This window comes from Microchirus variegatus, assembly GCF_963457635.1.
Source record: "Microchirus variegatus genome assembly, chromosome: 5".
In the NCBI taxonomy this organism is placed as follows: Eukaryota; Metazoa; Chordata; class Actinopteri; order Pleuronectiformes; family Soleidae; genus Microchirus; species Microchirus variegatus.
Window position 1 is genome coordinate 7,997,990 of NC_139806.1, and position 25,933 is coordinate 8,023,922.

Sequence of the window (25,933 nt, forward strand, 5' to 3'; positions counted from 1 at the left end):
GGAGGAGATGAAATCAAGTTTGAAAGTGGGTTTAGGAACAAACAAATCCATCTGCGATACAGGCTGGGTTTAATTTTCATTTTACCTGCTGCCAACCTGATATACAGTGATTTTATATTGAAGCACGAGCTGCTTCGTCATTTTGAAATACAACATTTGAGGACAAAGAAAGTACATTTACAAAACTCCCCGGACTGTTTTTAGTGTGAAGCCATATAAATAACAATAAAGAAGACTATTAGCTCTGCCTGGTTTACCTTAAATGATGTAACAAGGGACATATTAACTTTAAACATCATTAGAGTAACTAAAGTGGTTCAAATTCTTTCCTTTTTTTGTGAAAGAGAGAAGAAAAGAGAACTAAGACATTCAAGACGAATGCATTCCTTAGATTCCACATTTAACCTTTAATCAGAACATCAAAACCCTTCCAATAGCAGAAATAAAATGTGTTTGCAGTCTCTGAAAGCGGAGCGGGAGGAAAGAGATGACAGGAAATAAGACACAAAGAGGGGAAAGGGAACAAGATGAAAGTGTTCCATAAATAATGTACAGGAAAAAGGACTGTGGTGGCTGACGCAGCAGCTTCCTATGATACATATGGATTCATTTTAAACTCCATCTATTTTCCATTTAAGCCAGGAGGGTAAGTGGCAGCAGGCACCTGACGGGCAGACCCTGACGCCAGAGAGAACATGAACTACCACTGGTTCCATCGATATTCTTTAAACAATGTGCCTGATAAACTGGTTGCACACGGAGAGAAAGGCTAAAGAAAAAAGCTGGAAAACATGTCGAGGCATAGAGGAGATTCATTTGGGGCGGCCACTGGCTTACTAGGTTATCAGTCACTTATCGCGGCTGTAGTGCGAGGCGCAGAGCGGCCGAGGAAATAGCTGTCCATTACCCACAATACAATCAGCTGAGCGCAAGGCTGGAGAGCTAATGGACGTTTCCACAGGGAGGGCAATCTGGTGAATGGGAAAGTGGATGGGTCCATCATGCGAGATGGGATTACATGCGATTGTTATCCTTCACAAGCGCGATATGACGGTCAAGGGGTGTAATGTATATGGACGGTGGAGACATTAAATGGTAATCTCTCCACAGCCCTCTCACAGCCAATCAGCCTGCACTCATCCCACGTTTTCCCTCTGTGACCAAGCACATACATTCTGAGTAGCACTTAAACAAAAACATTCCTTCTCCTGCTGCTGCTGCTGAGGTATGCAGAGCAGCACACTCCTGAAAATAAATTAAATTCTTATCTCCAGACTCAATTCAGCACATTTATAACTAAATCAATGCAATTATAGAATGGCTTCACAAAATATAAATATGTTTATAAAAAAAAAAAGACGCAGTTCATAAATCAGCAGCACATGCACATGCACATAGGAGGGGGGCGGGGGTTCAATTTCAGATGCACCATTTTTAATTGCTGGAGTCTTTTCTTACTCGTAACTTCTGAAATACTTTACATTTATACTTCAATAGAGGGTTATCATCGTGAAGGGAAAGAAAAAGTGGCACGAACTGCATCACACCGTATCTGAACAGGCAGTTGTGGTGCTGTACTTCTTCTTCTTTCCATTTTCAGGTAAACAAGGCTGTCACAAACCGAACCTTCCTTCCCTCTAGCAAACAGCTCCTGGTCTGCGGCGGCGTGTCTTCAGATTTCCAGCAGCGTAAATGCCTTGCAAGGCCTCAGAAGATGTGTTTGAGGTGTTTGATGCCGTACGTCTTGAAAAACACCAGAAGGATTAGAGTCCACAGGCCCAGGATGAAGCCGTCAGGAGGGTGCCAGTTTTTCTGCTTCGGTTTCTGAGGGGAAGGGTTTTGGATTGAGGTGAGGTGAGGTGGGAGTTGGGGTAGGAAAGCATGGGTGGGAGTTGGGGTGGAGGAGATTGCAGGTTAATAATAGCGTGTATATTCTTCCTGTCGAATCCACCACTTGATTACGCTGTCATTCACACAGGCACAAAATCACACAGACACACTTTATCTCAACAAACACTTTGTGTACGCTATCTTTGGTCTCACACAAAGGTTCGCACAAAAAGCACAGGGGGGGTTGAAGCTCATCAGTACACCTCCCCTGTCTTGTGTTTGTCCCATTCACTGCCACATCATCACTTTGTGTATGATTATACTTTTAAATCTAGCCCGTATTAAACATGCATCTCACAAGGAGCACATTTATATGCTAATGAGGCTGCAATATTCTGCAGAGAGATGAGATTTAACCTCTAAGAAATCTTTCTCACTCCACGGCTGGTGACAAAGCTACGGATAGGTTGTGAGGATGCACTTAAGAGATTTCTGTTATCCCTTGCTATACAAGCTGTCATTATCCAGTCGGGAAATCAGCAGACAGAAAAGGCATACCCCTAAATCCGAAACCCGAGACTTGGCAAAGAGGATGATCGCGTGGCACGCGTGCTCCGAATGAGCCTGAGTCATAAACTGTGCACACAACGCTTGGAAGACGTACAGTACATTAAGGCCGCTGCACAGGAGTGATCCGTCTCGCTCCAGCTCACCTCACTGAGACTACAGAAGCAAAGTACATTTAAATAACAATTAAAAAAACAAATATATTGAAACAGAATGAAGTTAACATATTTTAAGGTCTTTCCTGCAAAGAAAACAACTTTGTAAAGGATCAGAAAGCATTTTCTGCATTGAATATTATGTAAAACAGTACACAAGTATCAAGACTGTTCTAATTAATACCTTGCCAAAACATGAATAAGATGTATTTAGATGTTACTGAATCAATATGGCAGCAAATGCTGTGACAGTGGTCTTGAGACGTTGGCAGCAGAGGTTAATTGACCTTTCTGATAATAAAGCACCTGCTGAGGCAAATACCTCTGTGTAGATTGGTCTTCATTTAAAAAAGTCTCTAAAGTAACGCTAAACTTTAAAAACAGAGGCACAGGTACGCTGGTTAATTGTAGCGCTGCTCTTTTTGTTTAATAAACAGACCGCTCCAGTTCGACTGTAGGCGTGCTAATGGCGCTAAACGAGCTAATGCAGCTAACAGAGTTAACTGGTAAACGGTGCCTGGACTCCGGTGTCGCGGCACGTAAACATGACGTCACGCGCGTCTTTTTCCGGTCAGTCGTCATGGAAACACGTTGTGCGTTAACCTAGTGCCCGGCACTAAAAAAAACAAACAACTGTGTATCACAGTATGTACTGTGTTATGGCTTTTCCACTGTAATATGTATTGTATCACGGCCTCTGCATCATGACATGTGACCTATCGTGGCCCCGATATCGTGATTTTCATCAGAATATTGCTGTGAGGCGTTTAAAAAAAGAAGGATTTAACCCTAGACGTGAAAAGAAAAGTGTTTATAAAGCAATGACAAAACCAGAGGCTGTTAGAGACACTGTAAGACACAGAATAACAGGATGATGACACACTGAAACCTGTTTTCACATCCCCACGCAGGTGAATGCCAACTAAGAGAGCAGCAGACTTTATCTGCATATACAACCCCAATTCTGAAAAGTTTTGGATACTGGGTGAAAACTGAATGCAATTATTTGCAAATCCATAGCCGTATCCATTTCAATGCACACTCAATCTGAATCGATGCAATTTAACAAACTGTAGAGTGTCTTACAATGCAATGCATCTATTCATGAAATGGCATTTCGTATAGGCACAGAATCAAATGAATGGATGTGAAATTCTTAGACTGGTGAAAAATAATGCATTCATTAATCATCATGTGTGTGCCACTGTTAAAACTCTGCGAGGGGGTTTCTTTCTTTTCCATATAAACTCCAGGTTGCCTGACAACTATGGCTGTCAGTTTCTAATGTAAGAAGACTGAAGACAAGTTAAATTGGTTTCTTAGTCCAAATTTATTTAACAGCTGAGTCGAGTCAAATCAATAGAGCTACGCTGCCATCCAGAATACTAAAACAGAGACAGGCTCTGTACTGGCTACAGCGTAAAGGCTGGATGCCATCAAATTTGAAATTGCATTCACACCGCAGATTATAGCAATTAGTATAAGCTTGGGTTGCATTTTTATTGGGTAAAATGTCTGCTGGCAATAACCCCAACTTGATAAAACACACAACACACCACCCACAATAGTCATATTATCACTGCAAATTTGCCATAATTGATGAATTGGAAGACAATCATATAACTTTATATCCGTCTATAACAGATAGGCCTCTCAGTCTAACATGTGGTACAGTGCAAGATTTGGAGGAATAACTTCCTTTTCACCGCTGTCTGTCAAAACACCACTGTCGACTTTTTTTTTTATTGCTTCTGCAGCAAGTTATGAAATAGTTTTAAAAGTTTTAAAATTCTAAATAGTGTTACTTGGTGCCAGTGAGTCAATAATTTCCCCATTTTGGGACTAATAAAGTATTATCTCATATGTCGTAATCCTTTCTGACAATACTGTATATCGTCCATATCATATATACATAGCCGCATTGACGTTCTGTCCCACTACAGTCTAATGTATAATCTAGATTTCTGAGTAGGCTGTATTTACAGTAGATAGTGTCTGACAGAAAGACAAAGAAAGGCTTGGTTCGATTTGGTCGAAAGCACTCCGAGCTCCAACAGAGAGTGACTTAAGTGAGCGACGAGACAATGACAATCAAACTTTGAAGACTTTTCAGTGTTCTAATCAACGGCACAATTGTGAAAGTGACAGAAAGTAAAGCAAAAAAAAAAAAAAAAACCTCAGACAACACATTTGGCCTGTGTTTGTTTGACTGTTAGACGAGCAGACAATTAAGTGGGTGTTTAGCCAGAAAACAGCTCTGTGTAAGAGGCCGTGAATGACAGATTCTTTTGTAAACACAAGGGAGGAGGAGGGAGGGAGGGTGTGTGTGTGTGTGTGTGTGTGTGTGTGTGTGTGTGTGTGTGTGTGTGTGTGTGTGTGTGTGTGTGTAAAACTCTTTTAATAACTTTAAATTGGATTATTGTTTATTCTATCAAGACAGTTCAGCATGGTGATGTTTTTAAAGTTTTTTTTAGAATGCAGGGAGAAAATGGAATGAATTTGTGAAGTCCATCTAACAAGTTACTAGTTAAGAAAGGTTGTGATGGTGAGCTGATTTGGGAAGATCAGTGGCTTGCAACCGTTGGTTCAGTAAATCTGACGACATGAAAAATAAATAGAATAGTCATTTAATTAGACTTTTTTCGCCTTCTATTACACTCGATACCTTTCCAGGCAAATCGTTAAAATAACTTATTCAAGGACTTTCAAGCCCTTTGAAGTATAGCGTGCTCAATTACGCAAGCTAAAATGTTAGGAATGAGAGAAAAAAGGTTATGGTTTTAACTCTGCAAATGAGTAAGTGTAGATTCCATCCTGCCTTTACAGGGAGAATTATTGATGGTCCAAAACACATGTCAAAGTTCACAGAGCATATTTTACAGCTGTGGTTTCAGGTTGACTTTCATGCTCTTGATTCTTTTATTTTTTGCTGACAGTGCAAGCAGAATCCCCAATTTTGCCAGGTCTATTCTTGCTTTGTTGAAACTGAGGAATCGACCCACCCCCAAATCCCAAATTAAATTTGCCGGCATGCTTGCGTTGCCATCCTCCATGTTTTCTGGCCAAACAGACAGAGCTATGACAACAGTGATCCGTCCCATGGAGACGCCGTCATAATCTCAAGAAAACAAAACCTGACGGTTCAGACAGCCATGTCTGCCCGTCCTGGGAGAGGGGATTCCTGCTCTGTGGCTCTTCCTGAGGTTTCACCATTTTTTTCCCAATAAAAATGTTTGGTAACACTTTAGATTAGGGAACACATATTCACCATTAACTAGGTGCTTAGTAAACTGCATCTTTGTAGCATACTAGCCCTTGATTAGTAAATATTAAGCACGTATTAACACCTTATGTGGGAAAAATCTTAAAACAGAGCACTGGCTGAAATGTTCTTCAGAGGCCACTAGGAGTGTTTAGCCTCCAGGGGCAGTTGGCCTCTGTGACAAAGTTAGCCAGTGTTGCGTGACTAGGAATGTGTGTGTGTGTGTGTGTGTGTGTGTGTGTGTGTGTGTGTGTACAACAGTGCATAAACGCGTAAATGCAAACCCCTTGGGTTAGGAAGAGCAAGAGGCGGATTGATCGACTGTGACAGGAAGCCGCGTCAGCACAGATGGCAGAAAGAGGGGCACTAGACACGAGGGAAACGAGTGAGAGCAAAAAGACATAGATATAAGTGTTTGTTGCTTTAGCTAAGATTTGTCCATTTAAAGGGACACTGCGTAGTATTTATGGGTTTATATAACCCAAAATCCACTTTTTTTATACATAATATGTGCTCCTGCATTGTCTAATCGCTGTATAATAGTTTTTGTTTCATTTTCGTAGTGTTTCAAAAAGTCATGTAAAATAACATGGTCGCGGGCCGCTGTTGCATAGCCACCGTTAGCAGCGAGAGACCACATGTTTATACGGGAGCCTGTATCGACAAACGCGAGAGAACAAATCAAGCGTTGCTTTACTTATAGCGGAAGTCCCGAGCCGATCTTTTTACGCGTTTAGAATGGAGGACCACACATATTTTACAGCGGATAAAGGAACACCAGTACCTGACCGTACACCTGCACCACAGAGAAAGACGACGAGGACGACATTTGACCGGCTGAGGATACCATATCGCTCAGGGAAGGGAGGGGGTGAGCAGAGGAGCAGTTTGTTATTGTAAATTTCAGCCTCTCCTCTAGATGTCACTATAAACTACTTACTTCACCTTTAAAACCTTTAAAAACACAAGCAACTGGCTTTTGCAACTTTTTACTCAGGAGGAAAAAAATCTAACTTTGTAACATTTGACATTTATCATGAATCATTGATCATGAATTTAGTGATTTTAATTTTCTTTTATCATGATGGCTATATTACGCAGTCCTACATGACAGAAAAGAGGGCGATACCGTGCAATGTAAATGTGTGTGCATCCTGAGCTGCTTTCAGACATGTAATTAAGTCAGGACATTCTCCAGAGGGGCTGAATGTGTGAACACAAATGTCCACAGCAGTTGCTTCACATATTCTCTTGCCAAATACCAATAGATAAATCACTGGATAATGTCCAACCGAGCTCATACTAGAACGCAGTAGGAATTCTGCTGGTCGTGTGAACTCACCAGCTGCATAGTGCAGAGGTCATGTCTGAAAAATTACGGGTAATGTTTTGTTTTTGTTGTAGTATATATGTTGTAAATACTACTGAAATAAAACCTCTGCAACAGTAAGAGCAGCCTTTTCTCGAAAAGTTACTTAAATTTCATGAACTTAAAAAATGAAACTGTAATTGCCTGCGATTTTCGAACAAGTGAAATATTGTTAAGGAAATGAAATTGCATGCATAAAAAGCAGATTACTTAAACTAAAGAAGACACTTCTTGATAAAGAGAGATAAATGAATCACAATTTAATATAGATATACAGTTTAAAACAAAAATTAATTACAAGATGAACTGATATGGCCCACACTTTGACAATTTCTTAACTCCTTTAATTACTGCTTTAAATATCTGCGAATAAAAATCAGAGAAACAAAAAGGTAAAATGTTGTCAAGCACGTAGGAGTTTTGATCCGTCAAAACAAAAAAAATAAAAAACTAACAACAAAAAATAGATACGAAGGAGGCAGAAGTGGAAAAAATTTGGCGCAGAAACGAGGGAGACGTGAGAAAACAACTGAGCGAGAGAGGAGTGGAAAACAGAGCAAGCGTTTTGTGACCTTCACCAACTGAGCCATTAACATGCAACTGCCAAGGACAGGGACGTGCACTCGAGCAGCTCGACTCCACCACACGCATGCTTTCTGTTGTGTTTCCAATTCAGTGGTAAAATTGATTAACAGCTACCACATCTGATTGATTGGTGCTAATTAACATGGCCATGCAGGATACTAATAGTCATTGTAGGAGGTCTAAAAGGCCCTCCCAAACAATAATACTTCAAGGTCAAAAACTGCAGCAAATGTGTGTTGTGTGGAGCCAGAGATGACAGAGGGGCAGTTATTGTTAAGTTGCCAGGAAGCAGTAGTGCATGATTTAGCTGATTTTTGTCGTCATTATCCTGCCTGTTTTCTCAATCCTCAGGCACAAAGGATGTAACATCGTTTGTATGCTGTGGCCCTTCATTTGAAGATGGGCTCTGTCAGGCAATACTATCAGACCAGACTGAGGGAGCGTTTTTATATGTTCAACAGGCTGAACCGCCGGGTTATTTGAGCAGTACAATTCACGTCTTGTCACACGTTGTCAGTCATACTCGCTCAACCTGCTCGCTGTATCTTGTTTTACTCGCACAATGTTGCTGTAAATGTCACCAGGCTACTGAGAAACACACAAAGAGAGTTGTGTGGAGCTGACAGGCATTGTGTAAATTACTTTTGATTAAATTTAAAAGTTAGACACTGTAGTTTCAAGTTCTCTGTGGGTGCTTTTTTTGTCTCAAACTGTAATTGATATTTGATTAAACAGTGGGAGGTCACTTTAGATTGGGTTTGCCCTGTGATCTACACAATCCTAATATCTAAGTCAGTGAAGGGAAGGGGGGATTTGACAATCGAGGTAGAGGGAAACATTAAGTAGTAGACACATTTTCAAGTGTCTGGAACAACATGGTGCGGCGTCAAGCTGGCAAAAGAACAAATCATTTGATGCAAGAGAAAAGGACGTACTGCAGCGAGTGAGGGGGAACAAAGAATACAGTAGATGGTTAAAACGACAGGGAGGGAAATGGCGAGAGAGAGAGCTCCACCTAGTCATTTCCAGAAATGAACATATTGTGATTAGGCAACGTGATGAGAAATGCGAGGGTGGGAAGAGAAAGTGGCAGGAAGAGGGGACTCATCCCGTCACCAGTAGCAAGAAGACAACTGCCAATGTTGACAGGGCATTAATCAACTCTTCATACACACACATCTGCATGCACAACAAGCGTGAAGTTTGTACACACACACACACTACATTACAGCACAAGCTTACAGTATATACCCACTGTCACGCTGATGAATTTTCTGTTTACTCAGTCTGCTGGTCTACTAGCAGACTGAGAAATGCTTTTCTTAGACAGTGAGAGAGACGTGTTTGTATCAGGGGCACGAGTGAAATCTTTTTCGAAACACTTGGGAATGAATATTTTAGATTTCAAATCAAATGAGATACAAATCACATCTAGTTCTTCAGCTCAGACAAGTGCATCTGATCGGTGAGAACAAAAAGACAGAGCCGTGCTCTGGCAGGCATGAACACAAAGATATCTCAGAGAGACGCCACATCCAGTATGACAGCTAATCAAAAAGAGGAGAGCTGTCAATAGACTTGATGGTCATTCTGCTGCAGTGCAGATGGACTATGGCGAGGGGGAGCGAGACGACTCAGTCCATCAGGACTCCCATCTTCAACTCAGCGGGAGCGCTCGGCGATAATCGAAATCTCGAGCATGGGTCGTCGGGTTGAAGGGTGTGTTTGTGTGTTGTACGAGCGAGCGTGTTTAAAAAGAGAGAGAAGTAAAAGAAAGACAGAATGTGTAAAGATGAGCAGACGGGGAGTGAGGAGGAAGACAAACGACTAAGCCAACATATGAAGCCAACTAACAGACTGCAGAGGCTTAAAGGTGCTTGTGTGATTGTTCAAGCTTTCAATAGATCGACTTCTTCTACATATTGAAGATTAAGGACACCGTTTATAAGACGCTCTTATGTGAGCAGCAGGCAACAGATGTGAAATTGGCCCATGTTTTTGAGCTAAAAACACCTCATGCATCCCATCACGACTATTCAATAAGCAGCTGGATCGGACCTTTACTATAACCACAAATTTCACACGGATTTGAACTCAACATTTGAACTGTCTGACTTTCTTTTATCTCTTTTTAGGAAACTGTTGTTGTGGAAATAGCACAAAGCAGCTGCTTTGATACATTGCTTTAGCTTCAAAATCAAACAGCTCGAGTTGACAATTTGCACAAGTACATCTACTGAGATACTTGGTATCTCTTTAAGAATACCGCGTGAGACAAATGTTTTTCTAGGCAAAACTATCAAATAAAATAGTCTGCCTTGCTGGCTATTAGCATTAGTGTTATTGTTTTAGCAATATAAGGTCATATTTGATGCAAAATTGTACTTTTATGTCCGATAGATTCTGAAATCTTTGGTATGTTGAATTGAATTATGTGACTGAGGGTGTGTCCCATATATCAGTGAAGCATCCAATGACTTACTGATGCAACAGAACTTTTTAAAGCAGCCTTTTTTGACATGAAATAGTAGGACAATTACAAGTGCTTTTAAAGAAATTAATCAGTGTTCCACTCCATTTAGGCTAAGCGAGTCAGGATACTGCTATTGGTTCATGAATAAGGGGCGGATACACTGAATACTTGAGAAGATGTTATTTCTGGAAAATAAAATGGTTGCCCTATAATAAAGAGACTGAGAAATTAGTTTAAATGATTAAATTACAATTGCTAAATCAATGGGTTTTGCACAGTGCTGTAAATAATATGAAGATCTGCTCTCGCCTGCGGCAAAGATAAATGTGTCTTTTCTGATGCATAAGTTGTACTGGGAGTATAAAACTAGTATTTTTTTTTTTTTCTTTTAAAGGCCCATAATAGAAAAATCTTGCATGATAGAATGATAAAGGAGCCGAGACCAGCTATTCTAAAATGCAGAACACGTGTCGTATAGGTGGAATGAGGAGGAATAGGTGTTCATTTGTGAAGGTCAGCTGACTGAAAGCCACAATCCATTTGAGAATGAGGTGAATGCACAATTCCTCGCCACAATACTGCCTATCCACTCTGCTGGATTTCACAGTGGCCCCTCCACACCCAGACCAGGAGGCACTTGCATTTCACACTTAGAGCCGTCACCATGGAAACGGCACAAAGACATCTGTTAGTGGATGTTGTACATAAGTTTGTGTTCCGTGTCCAAATGCTCATTTAGAATGAGCATCACACGTTGTAAACAATCACGTATTAAAGGAGTAAATCGACCAGGCGACCGTGTCCTTTTATAATGACGTCACGAGGACATCATTTATACTATATGATGATGAATGAATGATTGGATCTCACAATACAGACTGTGTCTCTAAGCTTAATGCAGGCATACAATGTGTGAGCTGTTGTCTATAGTCCTCTAAGATGGAGGCATAACTCAAAACTTTGCACTTTCAAACAAGGGCTAAATGATTTTGGGGAGAATATCAAGATGACAAAATTGCCATCTATCTATAAAGCAAGTTGTGTCTGCGCGTGTCTGTGACGGGCATATCTCACTGACCATTGAGCAAAAAAATTTGGATATGGGTTGAATATGGCCACGTTTTTTGGAGTAATTTTAATTTTCGCTGATTCATCACGCTAAACCAGGCAGCGCGTCTGATAACACGTCAGGATTGTAAGAGGGTCAACAACGGGTAGGCAGCGGATAATTTCACATGGTTCAACGCACAATATGGTGTTATACTGAAACGACAAAGTCGGTGTCCATTCACCAATACGCGAGCACATATTTATTTAGCATTAGCATGCTACTATTTTGCGGCTAACTTGGCGAACCTGTTTCCAAAGGTCAGCTAGCGAGGCTAAAACAAACACTGTGCAACCTCATTAGGCACAACACAATTTTTTAAATTTCCGATTAGCATTAGCATAGCTAGCTGTTTTGTGACTGTCAGTTAGATATTTGCTTTGTAATAGATTTTAAATGGGTTGAACCAGTACTACATGAGGCACCATGAAATGTATAACTCATTCTAAAGCAAGGATGAGAACATAACAGTAACATAAATCCTCAGTCAGATATGCTGCATAACATTCTCTATATCCTAAATGGCAGCCTTTGCAATTGGGTAGTTTCAAACTGCAAGTTTGATTTGGAAGACCATTTCAAAACTATGCATCACTTACAATATGATATAAAGCCATAATATTATTTTTAGATATATGCATGAAATTGACAATTGACCAACTTACCCAAGAATTAACAGTTTGATACAATATAATATTCCCACCAATTTTGGTGAATATCTGTAAACATGTTATTGAGTTACTTTGTGGCACACACACACACACGAACACACAGGATAACAAGTCTGTAAACATAAAATATATTACCAAATAATAAAAGTGGGTGATCTAATTTGAATAAAATGGGCTGAAAATGTGTCTGGACTGTGTCAACGTGAGCCTGCCTGAGTGCTTATGAGTGTCCTCAAATGACCCCTTCGTGTTTGTGTGTCTCTAACCTGATGGATGATTTCCGACACCGGCAGCTGGTCTGAGTATGAGTAAGTTTCTTTCTGCAGCTCTCCATTTGCAACACTGAAAGACAAAACACACACAAAACAGCAGGCTTTTAGCATTAATCTGCAGGAAGTGAATTGCACTTTGGAAACATTGAGCTTTTGTTATGTGGAACCATTACTCAGTGATGAAGAAAAGCTGTCTGGAAGACGAACAGACTCCAGTGTCTCTGTTGGCAGAGGTGTTTGTGGCAGAGGTGTGTGTGACTGACAGATCATTTGAGAGCCAAGTCAATGATATGCAAAGCAAATTGATGCAAATGAACCCATTTTTGCCTCTTAGTGAAAGAAAGAAATCCCCCAAAGGAACCATAAGAGTCTAAATAATTTTTGATAATATATGGATCCTATGCACCACAACAGAGCTCTCTTAAGACAAATGAAAAACAAAACACTTGATTCAAACAATTTCAGAGGTGCTTGGATGTTCGACTCCCGAGCCATGTGTAGACTTCTACCAAAATAATTTTGTTTAGATTTTCTTAAAAATCTGGGTGAGCATCAGTGCAGACATGAAAATAAGAAGATGCTAGAGTTAGAGTCGACTTCACTATTCACGCGGGGCTGGTGTTAAATTTGTTTTACTGGTAAACAACCTCTGATGTCTGCTGTTGACACAACACAAAAAACATTAACTCTCCAATGCGTCTCAATCACACCCACAAGTGCCCACTTTGGGCTTCTCTTGTTTGCTTTTATGGGTTTACACACATAGAATATACAAATGAAACTCTCCTCTCGCTATAATGAGCCATTTGGAACTAAATTACGCAGATCCAGAAAAAAGGGGGGGAAGGAGAAGGGAAAGATAAACTGGAGTCGGTAAGAGAAGGTTCATTGTGCTCACTATGTGCAGAGAGAGGGACCATATGGACAAAGCACTAAAGTATCACAGTTTGTTGCGGTGTGGCAAGTTTGATATTTGTAGCAGATCATGATAAACCTGAAAATAAATTCAACAAAAGCAAAAATTAAATAAACATGCATTTGTGCTTGGATGTTCTACATCTGCCACTAGCAAATTCATTAACAGACATTTCTTGGTTTTTGTAAGCAAATAAAAAAAAAAATACATTGTGCGAGTCTCCCGTGACAGTCAAATGTTTTCAAAGATCTTCAGCACTAATGAATGGCTTTGAGAGATGAGAGCAACAGTTTACATTTCACTGGGTTTATTGATAACGACAAAAATATCATATATTTTCAACTTTATCCTTGAAAATATGTGAGCTATGCTAAGCTATTGACAATGTTTTTTTCTCTACAGCATAAATCACAAATAATAAATGGATACATTGGCTGATTTACTTAAAGGAGTCTGCATTTTGGGTTTGCCATCCTGCAATCGGTTCCTTGTTACTTTGCGAAGGGGTCGCAAGTTTACAATTTTGCCAGAAATAAAATTGTGTGTTTTTTTGAGAGAGGGTTGAAGCGAAGAGCTTTGTTTTGGTTTTTTTACCTTAAAGTGGAGCAACATTGTCTCTATTTTTGTCTCTTCCTTCTTTCAAAGCTGCATTTGCTCAACACTTTTATCTGTTTTTTCTTCTCTTGCTCTTTCTACAATCTCTGTCTCTTTCTGTTTAACTCAATTCTCCCCTTCTGTCTCCTCTGAACATGACCGTGTGTCTGGGCAGAAGTTGCTTTGACAGATGGAAGAAAAAAAGCTGGACTGGTTGGCGGGGTGCTGATCTCCTGCTGAGACCTTCATGTACACTGAGATCTGACTGAGGGTTCCCACGACTCATAAGTGCCCTCCCACGCTCACCATTTCACTTAGTACAAGAAGAGATGAGCTCTTACTCAATTCAAGCCATTTTAAATAGTGTGATTTTGGAGCGAAAGTCTCAGTCCACTTGGTCGATTTTAATGGACGCGACTGTGCTGCTCCACCTCTGGCCCTGATACCACTGTCGTCTCTAGGTTCCATATTAAGGTCAAACAAATTTCGCTTTAACATCTGCTCTATTAAGGGCCAAAGGATACAAATTCAGCTTTAATTTGGTGCTTATAATTAGACTCAACAAATAGTCATTTTGAAATCAGGCTCTGTCATGCAATACTATCAGACCTGCTGAGGAAGCATTTGTGTCAAACTGCTGAATATTTATTTTTAGGCATGCCTTTGTGTTATCGGTCATACTGCTTAAACCTGGGTGTCACCATGTGACCATATTTGAAAGCAAGTCCCTGTATGACGTCATAACACTGTTAAGCCTACGTTTAATGAGGATTGAGTGGGTCCATTAAAATGTCCTCTCCATCCACGTCATGGAAAAGACTTTCCACAACATGGCCAATTTGAGGAGGGTAGAGAGGAGAATAGAGAAAAAGAGAGGGATGAGAAAGAAAGGGGACAGAGGAACAGGGTATTGAGGGAGAAGCATGCACATCCATCTGCTCTAAATATCAACTCCTCCACTACTTGTCTCGGTGGCAGAACACACTAGGAGTCGATTAAAGCAGTATATTTAATAACCACTTTTCAGAGGACATCTGTGATATTTTCTCTCTGGGAACACGGTGCTCACTACAACCCATTTTCAGGTCTTATGAAAAGCTATAATTTAACTTTATGAGTGGTATCCAGATCGAGGTCTCATAAAGATCCCGTTCCTGTCGTCTCTCAGTGATTGTTTTGTAAGATGAGCCAGATGTGTTGAGCTCACACGTGACCTTGGAGACAAAAACTGGACGGGTTAAATAGAAACGTTCTGCTGGAAAAAGTGAGACGGCAACAGCAATTATTTTAACAGTTATCCACTTATTATTTTGTCAGCTATTTTCTTCAATAAAATGTCCAAGATAGTGGAAAGTGCCTGTTATAACTTCCCACAGCTTCAGGTGACAGTTTATTGAAAAAATGGCATTAAAATGCAAACATATTCTGGTGCCCAATACATTTGACAAAGAAAAGCTGCAAATTAATTGTCACATCCACATAGTGCTAGAATGTGAGGAGTTAATTAGTTATTTATTTTTGACATTGAATAAAATTAGATCTTATGAACAAAAACATTCAGTCTACTATAATGTATTTTACACATATTTTAGTCAGGCTAACAGGCAGTAACTGCCATTATGTGCTGTATTATATAGTGGTACAAAATTAAAGGTACCATATGTAAGAATGTGGTCAAAACCGGTTACTACATGCAAATTAAAATTACCGAGGTCTTTAAGGTTTCGTTTTCTGATGTAACTTTTGGCTTTGGCTTTGGCAACCCACAGTTGCTCGGCAGCTGAGACTCTACTGACTGCAATGATAGGTAGACGGCGGTAGATGGCGCCACATGCCAAAACATGATTTGCAGTCTGCAAAATATTTTTTTTAATGCAAATATTTTGGCTTTACTGTTGTTGTTAGTGAGTTCAGTTTGTTATATGAACATTATTCCTGAGTCTCTGTGACATATGAGGAGGATTTTATGGCCAGTTTGGCCTTTAGATGTATTACATAATGCACCTTTAACTTGCAAGCTATAGTTCTTGCATTCAAAAACAGCCATGGAATATGGAATTACCAATAATTTAATACTGCCAATATAGATATAAAAACCCATTACTTTATTTGAGTAGATGAGGGATTTTATAGGTGATAGATTTCCAGCAAAACAGTATTAGATTTAATATCGTATTTTGACCATGGTGTAAAGCTGACCTTGCCTACAGCAAATACATTTGAGGTCTGGGAGGCGCTGCAGAGTTCCCCTGGCAACCAAAAATGTATATCTACAAAAGCTTTCATTCCAATTGCAATATGTATTCTTAACCACAAAGTGGCCACCAAGCATTTCATCCACAGCTGCAGTAAAGAGAAGTTCCGAATGTATTTTCATTGTTTTTATGACTATGTTTCATCTTACTTAACTGTGTGTTGTTTTTAATGACTTCCTGTATGGCTCCTTTTATAAATTTAAGTTTTGTGAGCTGAAATGCACGCCTCGGTGGACAATAAAATCTATTCCATACTTCATTACCAGCTCTCACTGTATAAGTGATTCTGTCTCAACAGGGCGAAAGGACACTAATCTTGTATCAGAGATAGTGTCTCTACTCTGTAATATGCTCAAACTTTTGAAATAGAGCCTTTGAGTCATTCTTAAAAGTGCAGAGATGCTGCAACTACTTTGCTCCGTCGCTAAACTTAGCTCCATCGAACATCGCATGAATAAGTGGATTGCCAGTCTGTTACATCATAATTGGAGATAAAAATGTCTCTCTAAGACTGAAATGAAGCAACAGCCAATTCAAAAATACCAGTGTTGTGTTTTATGCGTTGCATGGAGGGATCAGCATTCTTAATGGGTTGAACCTAATCAATACTAAAGTAATAGGGGGGGAAGTTGTGTGCAATGACTAACTAGCCTAAGGCCAAAACAGCAAGTGACTAAAAACGGTCTGGCAATTGCCTCTAATTACTAATTAGCAGCCCAGCACATTAGATTCTTTGACTTTATACCTCCCAATGGCTCAATTACAACCCATCTTAATGACATTAACAGGAGTGAAGGGAGGGTAATCATGAATAAAGTTTTACTTTCTACCACACCTGTTTATACAGCATCTCAATCCATTTGCAGCTTAAAGGTCATAAATATGATATCCGCTGCCACTAGATGTCACACTAGCACCAGCCTCTCAGAACAAAATAGATGGCCATAATTCCCTTCTACCTTTAAATTTTAAGACGGTGTTGCAAAGACCAATGAAGCAGAAGACTGAATAAAGTTACCCTGTGTAAAGGACAGCCAACAAAAAAACAAATCAGCTAGCCGTTATGTAGACGTATAAAAAAAAAAGATTTGTTGCTTCTCATCCAGGGGGCTTGATGTTCTTTTCACCGACTGAGTCTCAATGTGTCTCCAGGGCTTGCAGAGGGGCAAGCATCTAGTTAGCATGGCTCTGCCACGCGTAGCGCGCTATAGGTGGCATAAAAATCAGGCGTAACTAAAGTGTTTATGGTTTAGTAGAACCATGGCGAGCAGGTGATGTGTTTTCGGTGTTTGCATGCTCTGAAAGATTTGTGTGTCCATCCAGATGTCATGGCCATTTGTAGCTGGAGCTTTATTAATACAGGCGGTTTTACAGGGAGGGAATCCAATGCACTCAAGATGAAATTTCACGCTGGGGGAGTCTGACTTCAGTCTCCGCTAAGGGACACCGCAACTTTATTTATGATCATATGCAGAGGTCAACCAATATGATGACCAAATTTCAGAAATCAGTGCAACCGATGGCTAATATACAGTATATGATGCTGATTTATTTATTAGCCAATATGTTTGGTTAACTTTCGTTTGGTGACCCTCATCCTGATAGAGATATTTATTCAACAACATCTATGTCTGCATCTCTGATATGCATTTTGTGTTTGGACTGTAGTGCATTTGCTGATTTTAAATAAAAAAATAAAGCCTTAACTAAAAAACAAACTGTCAAACCTACATTTGGATGGAAAAGGTTACATTTTGCAGACTTAGTAGCATCTATCAAGATTATGAGAACATGTGTAATCCTTCATAAATAATTAGTCTATCGATCAAATAATAATTGGCCAATGCCGGTTATTAAAAAATGTCAATATCTATATCTCCTCATAACATGCATTATCTCAAGGTACTTTACATGGTCAGGTCAAGACCATACAATTTTTATTGGTTGGGGTAGAAGAGAGGAGAGAAAGGAGGGGTAAGGAAAGAGAGGTGGGTGGAAGAATGGAGAGAAGAAGATAGAGGAGAATTTCAAGGATCAATAACAATAAAGCTATTGTATAACTTTAAATTATTCCATAATGAATATATGTGTTCATTTAGTGCATTAGCGTTGTTTCCTAAATGTGTTTTCTTTTCAAAAGCAAAACATACTGATGTAATGTTACCAGCAGGCAAAGAAGATGTGCAGATGCTAAGTGACAGTTTGATGCTACTGCCATCAAGTGGTCAACTAGGTTTATCACATTAAAGAAGAACGCAGCAAATGGATTTGGACGCATGCACTCAAGTTTTCCACAAGGTGGAGCCAGAGATATTCAATCAGAAAAACTGCTGCAGAGTCAACAACAGCCTTGCAATCCTGTAAAACTAAGTTGTCATTGCAGCATGAAAAGCGTGGTTCACTTTATGTGTATAAGGGGTTCTTAAATAATCATTAATAGTAAAATTAATGTGAATAATTAGTTGTACTCTAAATAGAAATTGAAGATTAGTTGGAGGGGGAACGAAGTACAATGTAAATGCACTTCAATTAAAAGAAAAGGAGGACGATCGCAATTTAAGCTTTTACATCCACTGTTCATATTCTACCATTACACTACTATTAAAGTCTTTTTCAAGAAATTTGAGTGAGAACATCCTGCTAATGACAGCAATTAAATCAACTTAATTCATTCAACTTACTTATCATCCGAGTGCATGATGGGACTCGTCATGTTGATGGTTTCCATGGTGAGCTCCACTTTGCGAACGCTACCAAAGAAATCCGTGACGAGGACACTTCCCGGGTCCCTCTGGAACAGGTCGGTGCGGTGGCCTGGAGTGGACACACACTGACTCTTGGGACACACTTTGAACTGGAAAAGTGGAGAAAACCACAAAGGTTGCATTACGATTGTGCAGCGAATTAAAACAGAACTTAAGCAAAATACTAATTCTATTTAGAGCCAAACGTGCAAAAAACAACTGTTTGTTCTGCACTTGAAATTATACAAAATTATTTAAAAACAAGTTTCCAAAGGTTTCTTTCTTTGTGCCGCAAGTCAGTCATTTGATAACAACACAATGTTTCCAAGTTAATATTAGCTCACGTTGCATAATAGTGGCGCTGTAGGGAAGCGCAAGCGAGGCGGGCGAGACAAGGCACTTGGGTATGAGCATAAAGGTCACATCTTTCAGATTTATAGGGAAAATTTGTCCCAAGAGAACTTTACATAGACCGTGGCAGACAGGCTGTCATAGGCAAAGGCAGAGACAAGGTCTGACCAATTACGTTCCTTTACAATCCATTCATGCACTGGGAAATAGAAAAGCTATCAACACATGTACATTCCTTGAATTACACAGTATACTTCACTTTTAGAGAACTGTAATACTCAGACAGTCGTGAATAGTTTTTTACAGTATTAGCTGCATAAAATCATATGAGGAGCTGCAGTGGGAAGTGTAAAATAATATGTGACAGCGTGAGGAGAAGATTAGAAGTGTAGAGCCTGACATTTGTGCACGTCATCGTCAATTACAAACTTTGGTGCCTGCTCTGTTACCACTTGTGGGTTAATCCCCATAAGTCTGTGAATCATCAGTGTCGTGTCTGACTGGGTTCTTCATTTGGGAAGAGAAATAAAATAATTTCGCTGAGGTGAACATGATTTCCATCAGCCCAACAGAGTTGCTAAAAAGATTTTTAGGGGAAGTCGATTCCTGTTTCATCAAAGGAAAAGCCTTCGTGCTCGAGATGAAAGAAAAAAAAAAAACCTCTTTGGGCTTGTCAGAGAAATCCATAGCATTGATTATCAATTCTACAAAATGGCACAAGAACCAAGAATGCATCTTCAGAAACAGTTACGTTAAGAAAGAATAATAAGCTTTAGTCAATGCACATTGATAGAGGCTGGACTGAGTCCCTGAGTAAAGATGTGAGGTGTTTTGATTTTAATACTTGGTGAGATGAGGAGGGCTAGGCAGTCGGGATGACAAGTGGTCCCCGGGCTACAGAATCTCCACAGGAGTGTAAAAGATGAAAAGGGAGATGCTGCAGAGATTGAGTGGAAGCCGGGAGCAGCGTGCACTCACCAACTCTGCCACCACGTGTCAAAGACCCTCAACCGTAACACAGTATCAGACATTCTGTTTTAAGTGCTGGATCCTGTGTGACTTTCATCTGGCTACTTGGCTAGTGGCAATGAGGGCTGTGCAGGACTAATAAAGCTGTTTCCTCAGTACTCAAGGGTTGTGACCAAACTGTATGGAGTTTTTCTTATGAATCTAATGAATACTCAATCTGTAAAATGTTTGAAACCTGGCCGTAAGAGAACGCAAACTATAGATAGTGAGACAAATCTGAAGAGCAGCTTCTGCTTAATGAATAAATGTTGATTAATTTTCACTTAATCAAGATTTGAGTGTATAAGACACTATGATGGATCGATTATAATCAATTATTTAATGAGAATGAAAGCAAAGTGTTCTTTGTTTGTGTCCTTAATATAACTAATAATGTTGATATAAAACAGTTGCTTAACACAATACTTTAAAGACTGAATGATTAATGGCCAACCCACTGACTGGTTAGGGTAAACATGCTCTCTCACACACACACACACAGGTGCATCCTCACCAGGTCATTCATGTTGGTTTTACTTGCAGGATGGATGTCTTCCAGGAACTCGAGCAGGTAAAAAGTGTAACGGTCCATCAGATGGACCCCGATGGCCAAATCTGGCTGGTGCTAGAAAAAGACGGAGTGAAAACAAATGTAACAATATTGCATACATCACTTTGTCGGCCCAGGTGTTTGATTGGTCTTCTTAAAAGTGAAAGTTTTTGTGTTGTATGCAATATGAACAAATTCATATGTATGATATGGATATCAGACCTTTGGTGAGACAAATAAGTGTCACCTGGAGACATAATCTTGGAGACTGTAAATTATGCCAATACTTGTACATTGTACACATACGCTGCTCGTCAGGCTCACTATACAGTCGAACTCATGCATCATGGCAGTTAACATGGCAAATTAGTGAAAGAAAATCAATACCGTGACAACCTTATATCGAGAAAATGACTTACTGTTTAATTGCTGCCATACTGTGGACCTACTGACGTATTTACATACAATAATCTTCATAACAGACTGAAACCCTATGACCCCTATTATTCACTAATGTGAAGATTTCCAGGCTGATTTGCTCGATATATTAAAGAATATTGCATTGTAACTGAATAATGTTGGGTTTTGGACAAAACAAGAACACATCATAACTTTAATCATCATCAATTATTCATCCATTATGGTAGTGGTTATATTAATTTCCAGTATGCAGGAATATGACACTTCCTCCTTGAGTATGGATAGATGGAGTTATGGATTAAATTAAGACATATATTAATCCTCATGTGAAGTGTGATACACATCAACACTGCTTATGAGAAAACAAGAGAACATGTTCTCCTGGATAAATATTTCCTCTGCATTCCACATAAGCGCAGTTTCTCTCCTCTTGTTTCCTGGGTTAAAAACTTGGCTAAATATGCAAATTTGTGTCGTACACACATAAGGACAAATTACTCACCGAGAGGGAGTCCTCTCCAACTTGACTGCTGGCCAAAGCCATAAGATTTGGAGAGTAGAATCTCTCGTACATGGAGGCGCCTTGGCATGTGTCAATGATGAAGAGCAGCTCATTGTATCTGAAAGACAACAGAGCGAGAGAAGGAAAAGATCATGTTCATTCTCAAACATCACTGATGAGAGAAAACACAGCTGGCATAATATCCGTCCATTTGTTCCAATAAACTCTGAGATCACACAAACCTTCTCACCATCTTTCATACTGCAGTTGCCACGGTGACCATAAAAATCAAGATCCCCATTCAATCCCTCTCACACGCCAACACATGCAGCTTAGCTTGTCCCTTCCTCAGTCACCTCACCCATCCTCCTCTATTTAGAAGGAATTTTCACTGAAAAGTTATTTCATTTTCATAGTAAAACATAATAAGACTTTTATATCAAGTTAACTCAATCAAGGTGCTTCAGGTAACAATGAAGGGAGGTGGGGAAGTCTCTGTCATTGCTATAATTTGGCTGTTCAAGCCTACAATTATCTCGTCAGCATCAAAGCTGCTGTTTCTAAGCTTTTATCCAGCAGCTTGGGGCCTGACTGTCCCCCAGACACTCTATTGATAGGTTTGGAGGACAATAGATGCGCGCAGAGTAGCTGGTAGCACAGAGCTATTTTGCTCATTAAGTGTTTTGCAATTCACACTGAAAATGAGTGACTCAACTCACAAAAAGAGAGTTTCTCCTTCATGACAGGATGTGTTTAGTAGAGTAAATGTAACCCTTTGCTGATGTAGAAGTCTATGATATGCTGCAAAATCGGAATATTTACCTAAAATGTTGGTCATGACCACTTTTATGTTACCAATTACTACAATGGTGTAATTTAAGAGGGCTCACTCATAAACAGTAGCCCACAGATAATTATCATTTGACTCTACTATGGCTGGGCAATAATTAAAGAATAAATCAAAATATAATGTTCATCAATATCAATATAGCAAGGGTTCAATAGATAGTAGACCAACATTCTCATTCACTGGGAAAGACAGTTTCAACCTGTAGTCACAGGCTTTAGAGGGTAAAGGGACACCACCCTAATCAACAACACTGACACCACTGAGTGAACAACATTCATTCAGTAGCCTCTTGAAAATTAACATTTACTAACCTTCTTTTCTGCCACATTTGCTCAAACGCATCAGCCAGTTCAACATTACTGATCTCCTCAGAGTCCTGGAACTTCAGAAAACCATTCCCGCCATGACCTGGGGACATATTATTAATATTAATGGCTCATTCTTTTCTTATTGATAATGCAAAATATGGCAAAGACCGCATAATAACAAGACTTATGCAAAGCTATGTGAGAGAAACAACGAACAAAAGGACTTTGGTTACATTCAACCATGTTTCAAAATATATGATATACCATATTTAATTCTTAAAGGACAAAGATCAAAGGCAATTGCAAATGTACCATTAGTGAGTTTTTCGTCTTGAATATGCGAGTACTTTTTGGTTACTGAGTATAGCAGAATATTATCGACTCGTGAAATAACTCATTGGATTTAATCTCACACACTGACTAAAAATAAGGTGAATTTGGTCCTTTAAGTACCTGTCAAGTATATAAGGATGTTGCTTCTGTCATCAGAGAGAAGGCGTTTGGATCGTGGAGTACTAGGTGGAAGCCGTCCAGTCAAAACTCGCAGGAAGTTCTCCACTGTTACCTGGAACAACATGTGCAGGATATTAAAAACAATACATTACATTAGTTTTCACAACTTTAGATTGATGGCAAGATATTAATGAAATACACACCCTGTAATTTATACAGAGTTAATAAAACATAGAAATGCCCAAGACTGTCAGAAAAAGACTATAATTAAACGTTACATCCTCATTAGAAGGGTCAGTAATAAGGTTCATATTTTTCCTCCTCTACTTATCTTTAAATTAAACTGTGAAAAATCAATTACTCAACATGGACTTTTTTTTTCTCCCCTTCATCTTTATCAGCTTCTCTTCAGAATGATTACCATTTGACGGCAAACATGATAAAAAATTCAGTGCATAATATGTTTTATTAAATAACCAGCTCAAAGCAGACTAAATTACAAAAAACAAACTGTGATTAAAAAAGGAAAGGCCAATATCGCTGAGCCTTGGTCAATAACAAACAACCAGGTGCTCCTGTACCCTTAATTATTAAGATATCAAGTCATTTCCTGATCAACAGACATAGCAAACACTGGACAGTGTTGACCATACCCCGTCTAATTTCAACATCACCTTATATAATTTACAGTACATCTATGTCAGCGATAATAAAGTTAAATACAATTTAACAGGTGATAATGTCTATATTATACAGAGATATGTTTAATTTCTGTAAGTGCTGAATAATTAATAAATTTTTCCAAGTGATCGCATGGCCAAGTGCAATACTCAGTTATAGAAGCTGCATTGATTTATACTTATAAACGCATGAATCATACACATCCCCACTCTAGCACAATATATCTGTCAAATGAATAACAATATGATTTTTGGAATTCATTCAGTTTTTATTCAATTTTAAGAAGAAGAAGAAGAACCATGCTTATTGGCCATGTATACTTGCGTATACTAGGAATTTAATTACTGCATTTAACCCATCCGTGAATTAGTGAACACACACAGCACACAGAATTTGACACAATTTGAATCACAGTTTATCAAATGCCAATCTGCATTTAATTTCCCTGAGTGCAATGAGAACCAACCTCATATCCTCGGTAGTCCACCTCCACATCGTCACCATAAACATTTAGCTCCATGTTCTTGTGGCTAAAAACAGTGGCAGGTTTGGGGTTTCTGTGGTTGCATGCCATGTCATCAGCCAGCATCAACACTATGTGGCTGGAAAATGAGAGAAAGACGTTTAAAGTTATTACACAGGCAAATATCCTTGGCCTGATAAGTTACTTATTTCGTTACATTTGTTCCACAGATACACTGAGATAGGGTCACATTGCTGAACTAAGTTTATTATTCTAATCTTTTATTGTGTTTTATCTTATGACATAAAAACAGGCATGCAAATAATTAAAATAAGAAGTCAAAAATTGAAAACTGAAATTGTATTCACACACAAGAGTGCTACACACTGATATTTTGACCCACCCCTCACATATTGTGTGGCACATTTAATTTATAATGACTTTCAAATAAGACCATTTGAATTTTGTAAGCTTAGAAAAAGCATTTTAAGTGTAATTTAGGCAAAAGCCTTGGTTTAAACTGCTATTTTGCGTCACCATATCTCTACACCTGCCCAAAAGGACAAACCAGCCAATGCATGCATGTTTCCGTTACCTGTCAGGGATGCCCAGCCTCTTGACACTTCTGTATACAGACAGAGTATTAGCCACATGACGGTAGTTGAACCAGAACCTGGATGTACACACCTGAGTATCAAACACAGGAATCACAAAAGGGAGTTAATTAGGCACACATCAGTTCCTTTTGCTAAAATCTACATGACAGGCTAATTTAGCAAATTAGCAACCTAGTAACATCAAGTAATACTTCAAGTAATACTCACCAGTACAGCCCAATTGTTAGTATGATCACTGCTGAAGAATCGCCCTGCGTTACCCTGACAAACAAGGACAAAATAAAAAATGTAATTCATGTTTTATGTCATTTCGAGTGAAATTAGCTTCCAGGCTCTTCACCAAAACACACAGCAGTTAAGTGGATAGCACAGGGTGCTAACATGGCAGCGACATTTCGGATTAAATTCAAAGGACAACGTAATAATCTGTTGGATATTCAGAGCCGCATACAACAAATATACACTCACGTCGATGTTAATACTCCCACCTAACAGGAACATGGAAAATAAACTAAATAAAATGAGTATTTCCATTATGCACCAGTGCTGGCAACAGAGCACATCCAGGAAGTGAATACCGGTGGCTCCGCCCAGCAAGCACTTCCGGTACAACGCATTTCAAGATAAAAGTATGAGCGTGGAGAATGACTGTGAGGGGGAAAAAAGGTAAATAAAAATAAAGTTATAATATGAAGTGGTGAAGGGATTGTAAAGCTGCTTCCCAGTTTACAGTATAATGGGACAAGATATTGTATGGAAGAATCGTTCAATATAAAACACACTTTGTCCCTTATGTGATGGTTTATTGACTGTTTTGGAGCTAATAGTAAAATAAATTGAATGTGACTGTAGCTACAACTACAACACAACACAGTATGTGCACCACAGATAGATAGATAGATAGATAGATAGATAGATAGATAGATAGA

The 25,933-nt window shown here is 39.3% G+C and overlaps 1 protein-coding gene across 1 annotated transcript; it reads right to left on the reverse strand.

Moving 5' to 3' along the window:
• Positions 1-436: 436 nt before the first annotated feature.
• Positions 437-25,587, reverse strand: pigk (phosphatidylinositol glycan anchor biosynthesis, class K). Its single transcript, XM_083889273.1, has 11 exons — positions 25,473-25,587; positions 25,212-25,265; positions 24,983-25,074; positions 24,391-24,526; positions 23,244-23,355; positions 22,794-22,890; positions 21,633-21,750; positions 20,675-20,785; positions 18,739-18,911; positions 12,287-12,362; positions 437-1,824 (listed from the first exon to the last, which is right to left on the reverse strand). Exons 1-11 carry the CDS (start codon positions 25,536-25,538, stop codon positions 1,708-1,710), a joined length of 1,152 nt encoding a protein of 383 aa, XP_083745399.1. The 5' UTR covers positions 25,539-25,587; the 3' UTR covers positions 437-1,707.
• Positions 25,588-25,933: the final 346 nt, after the last annotated feature.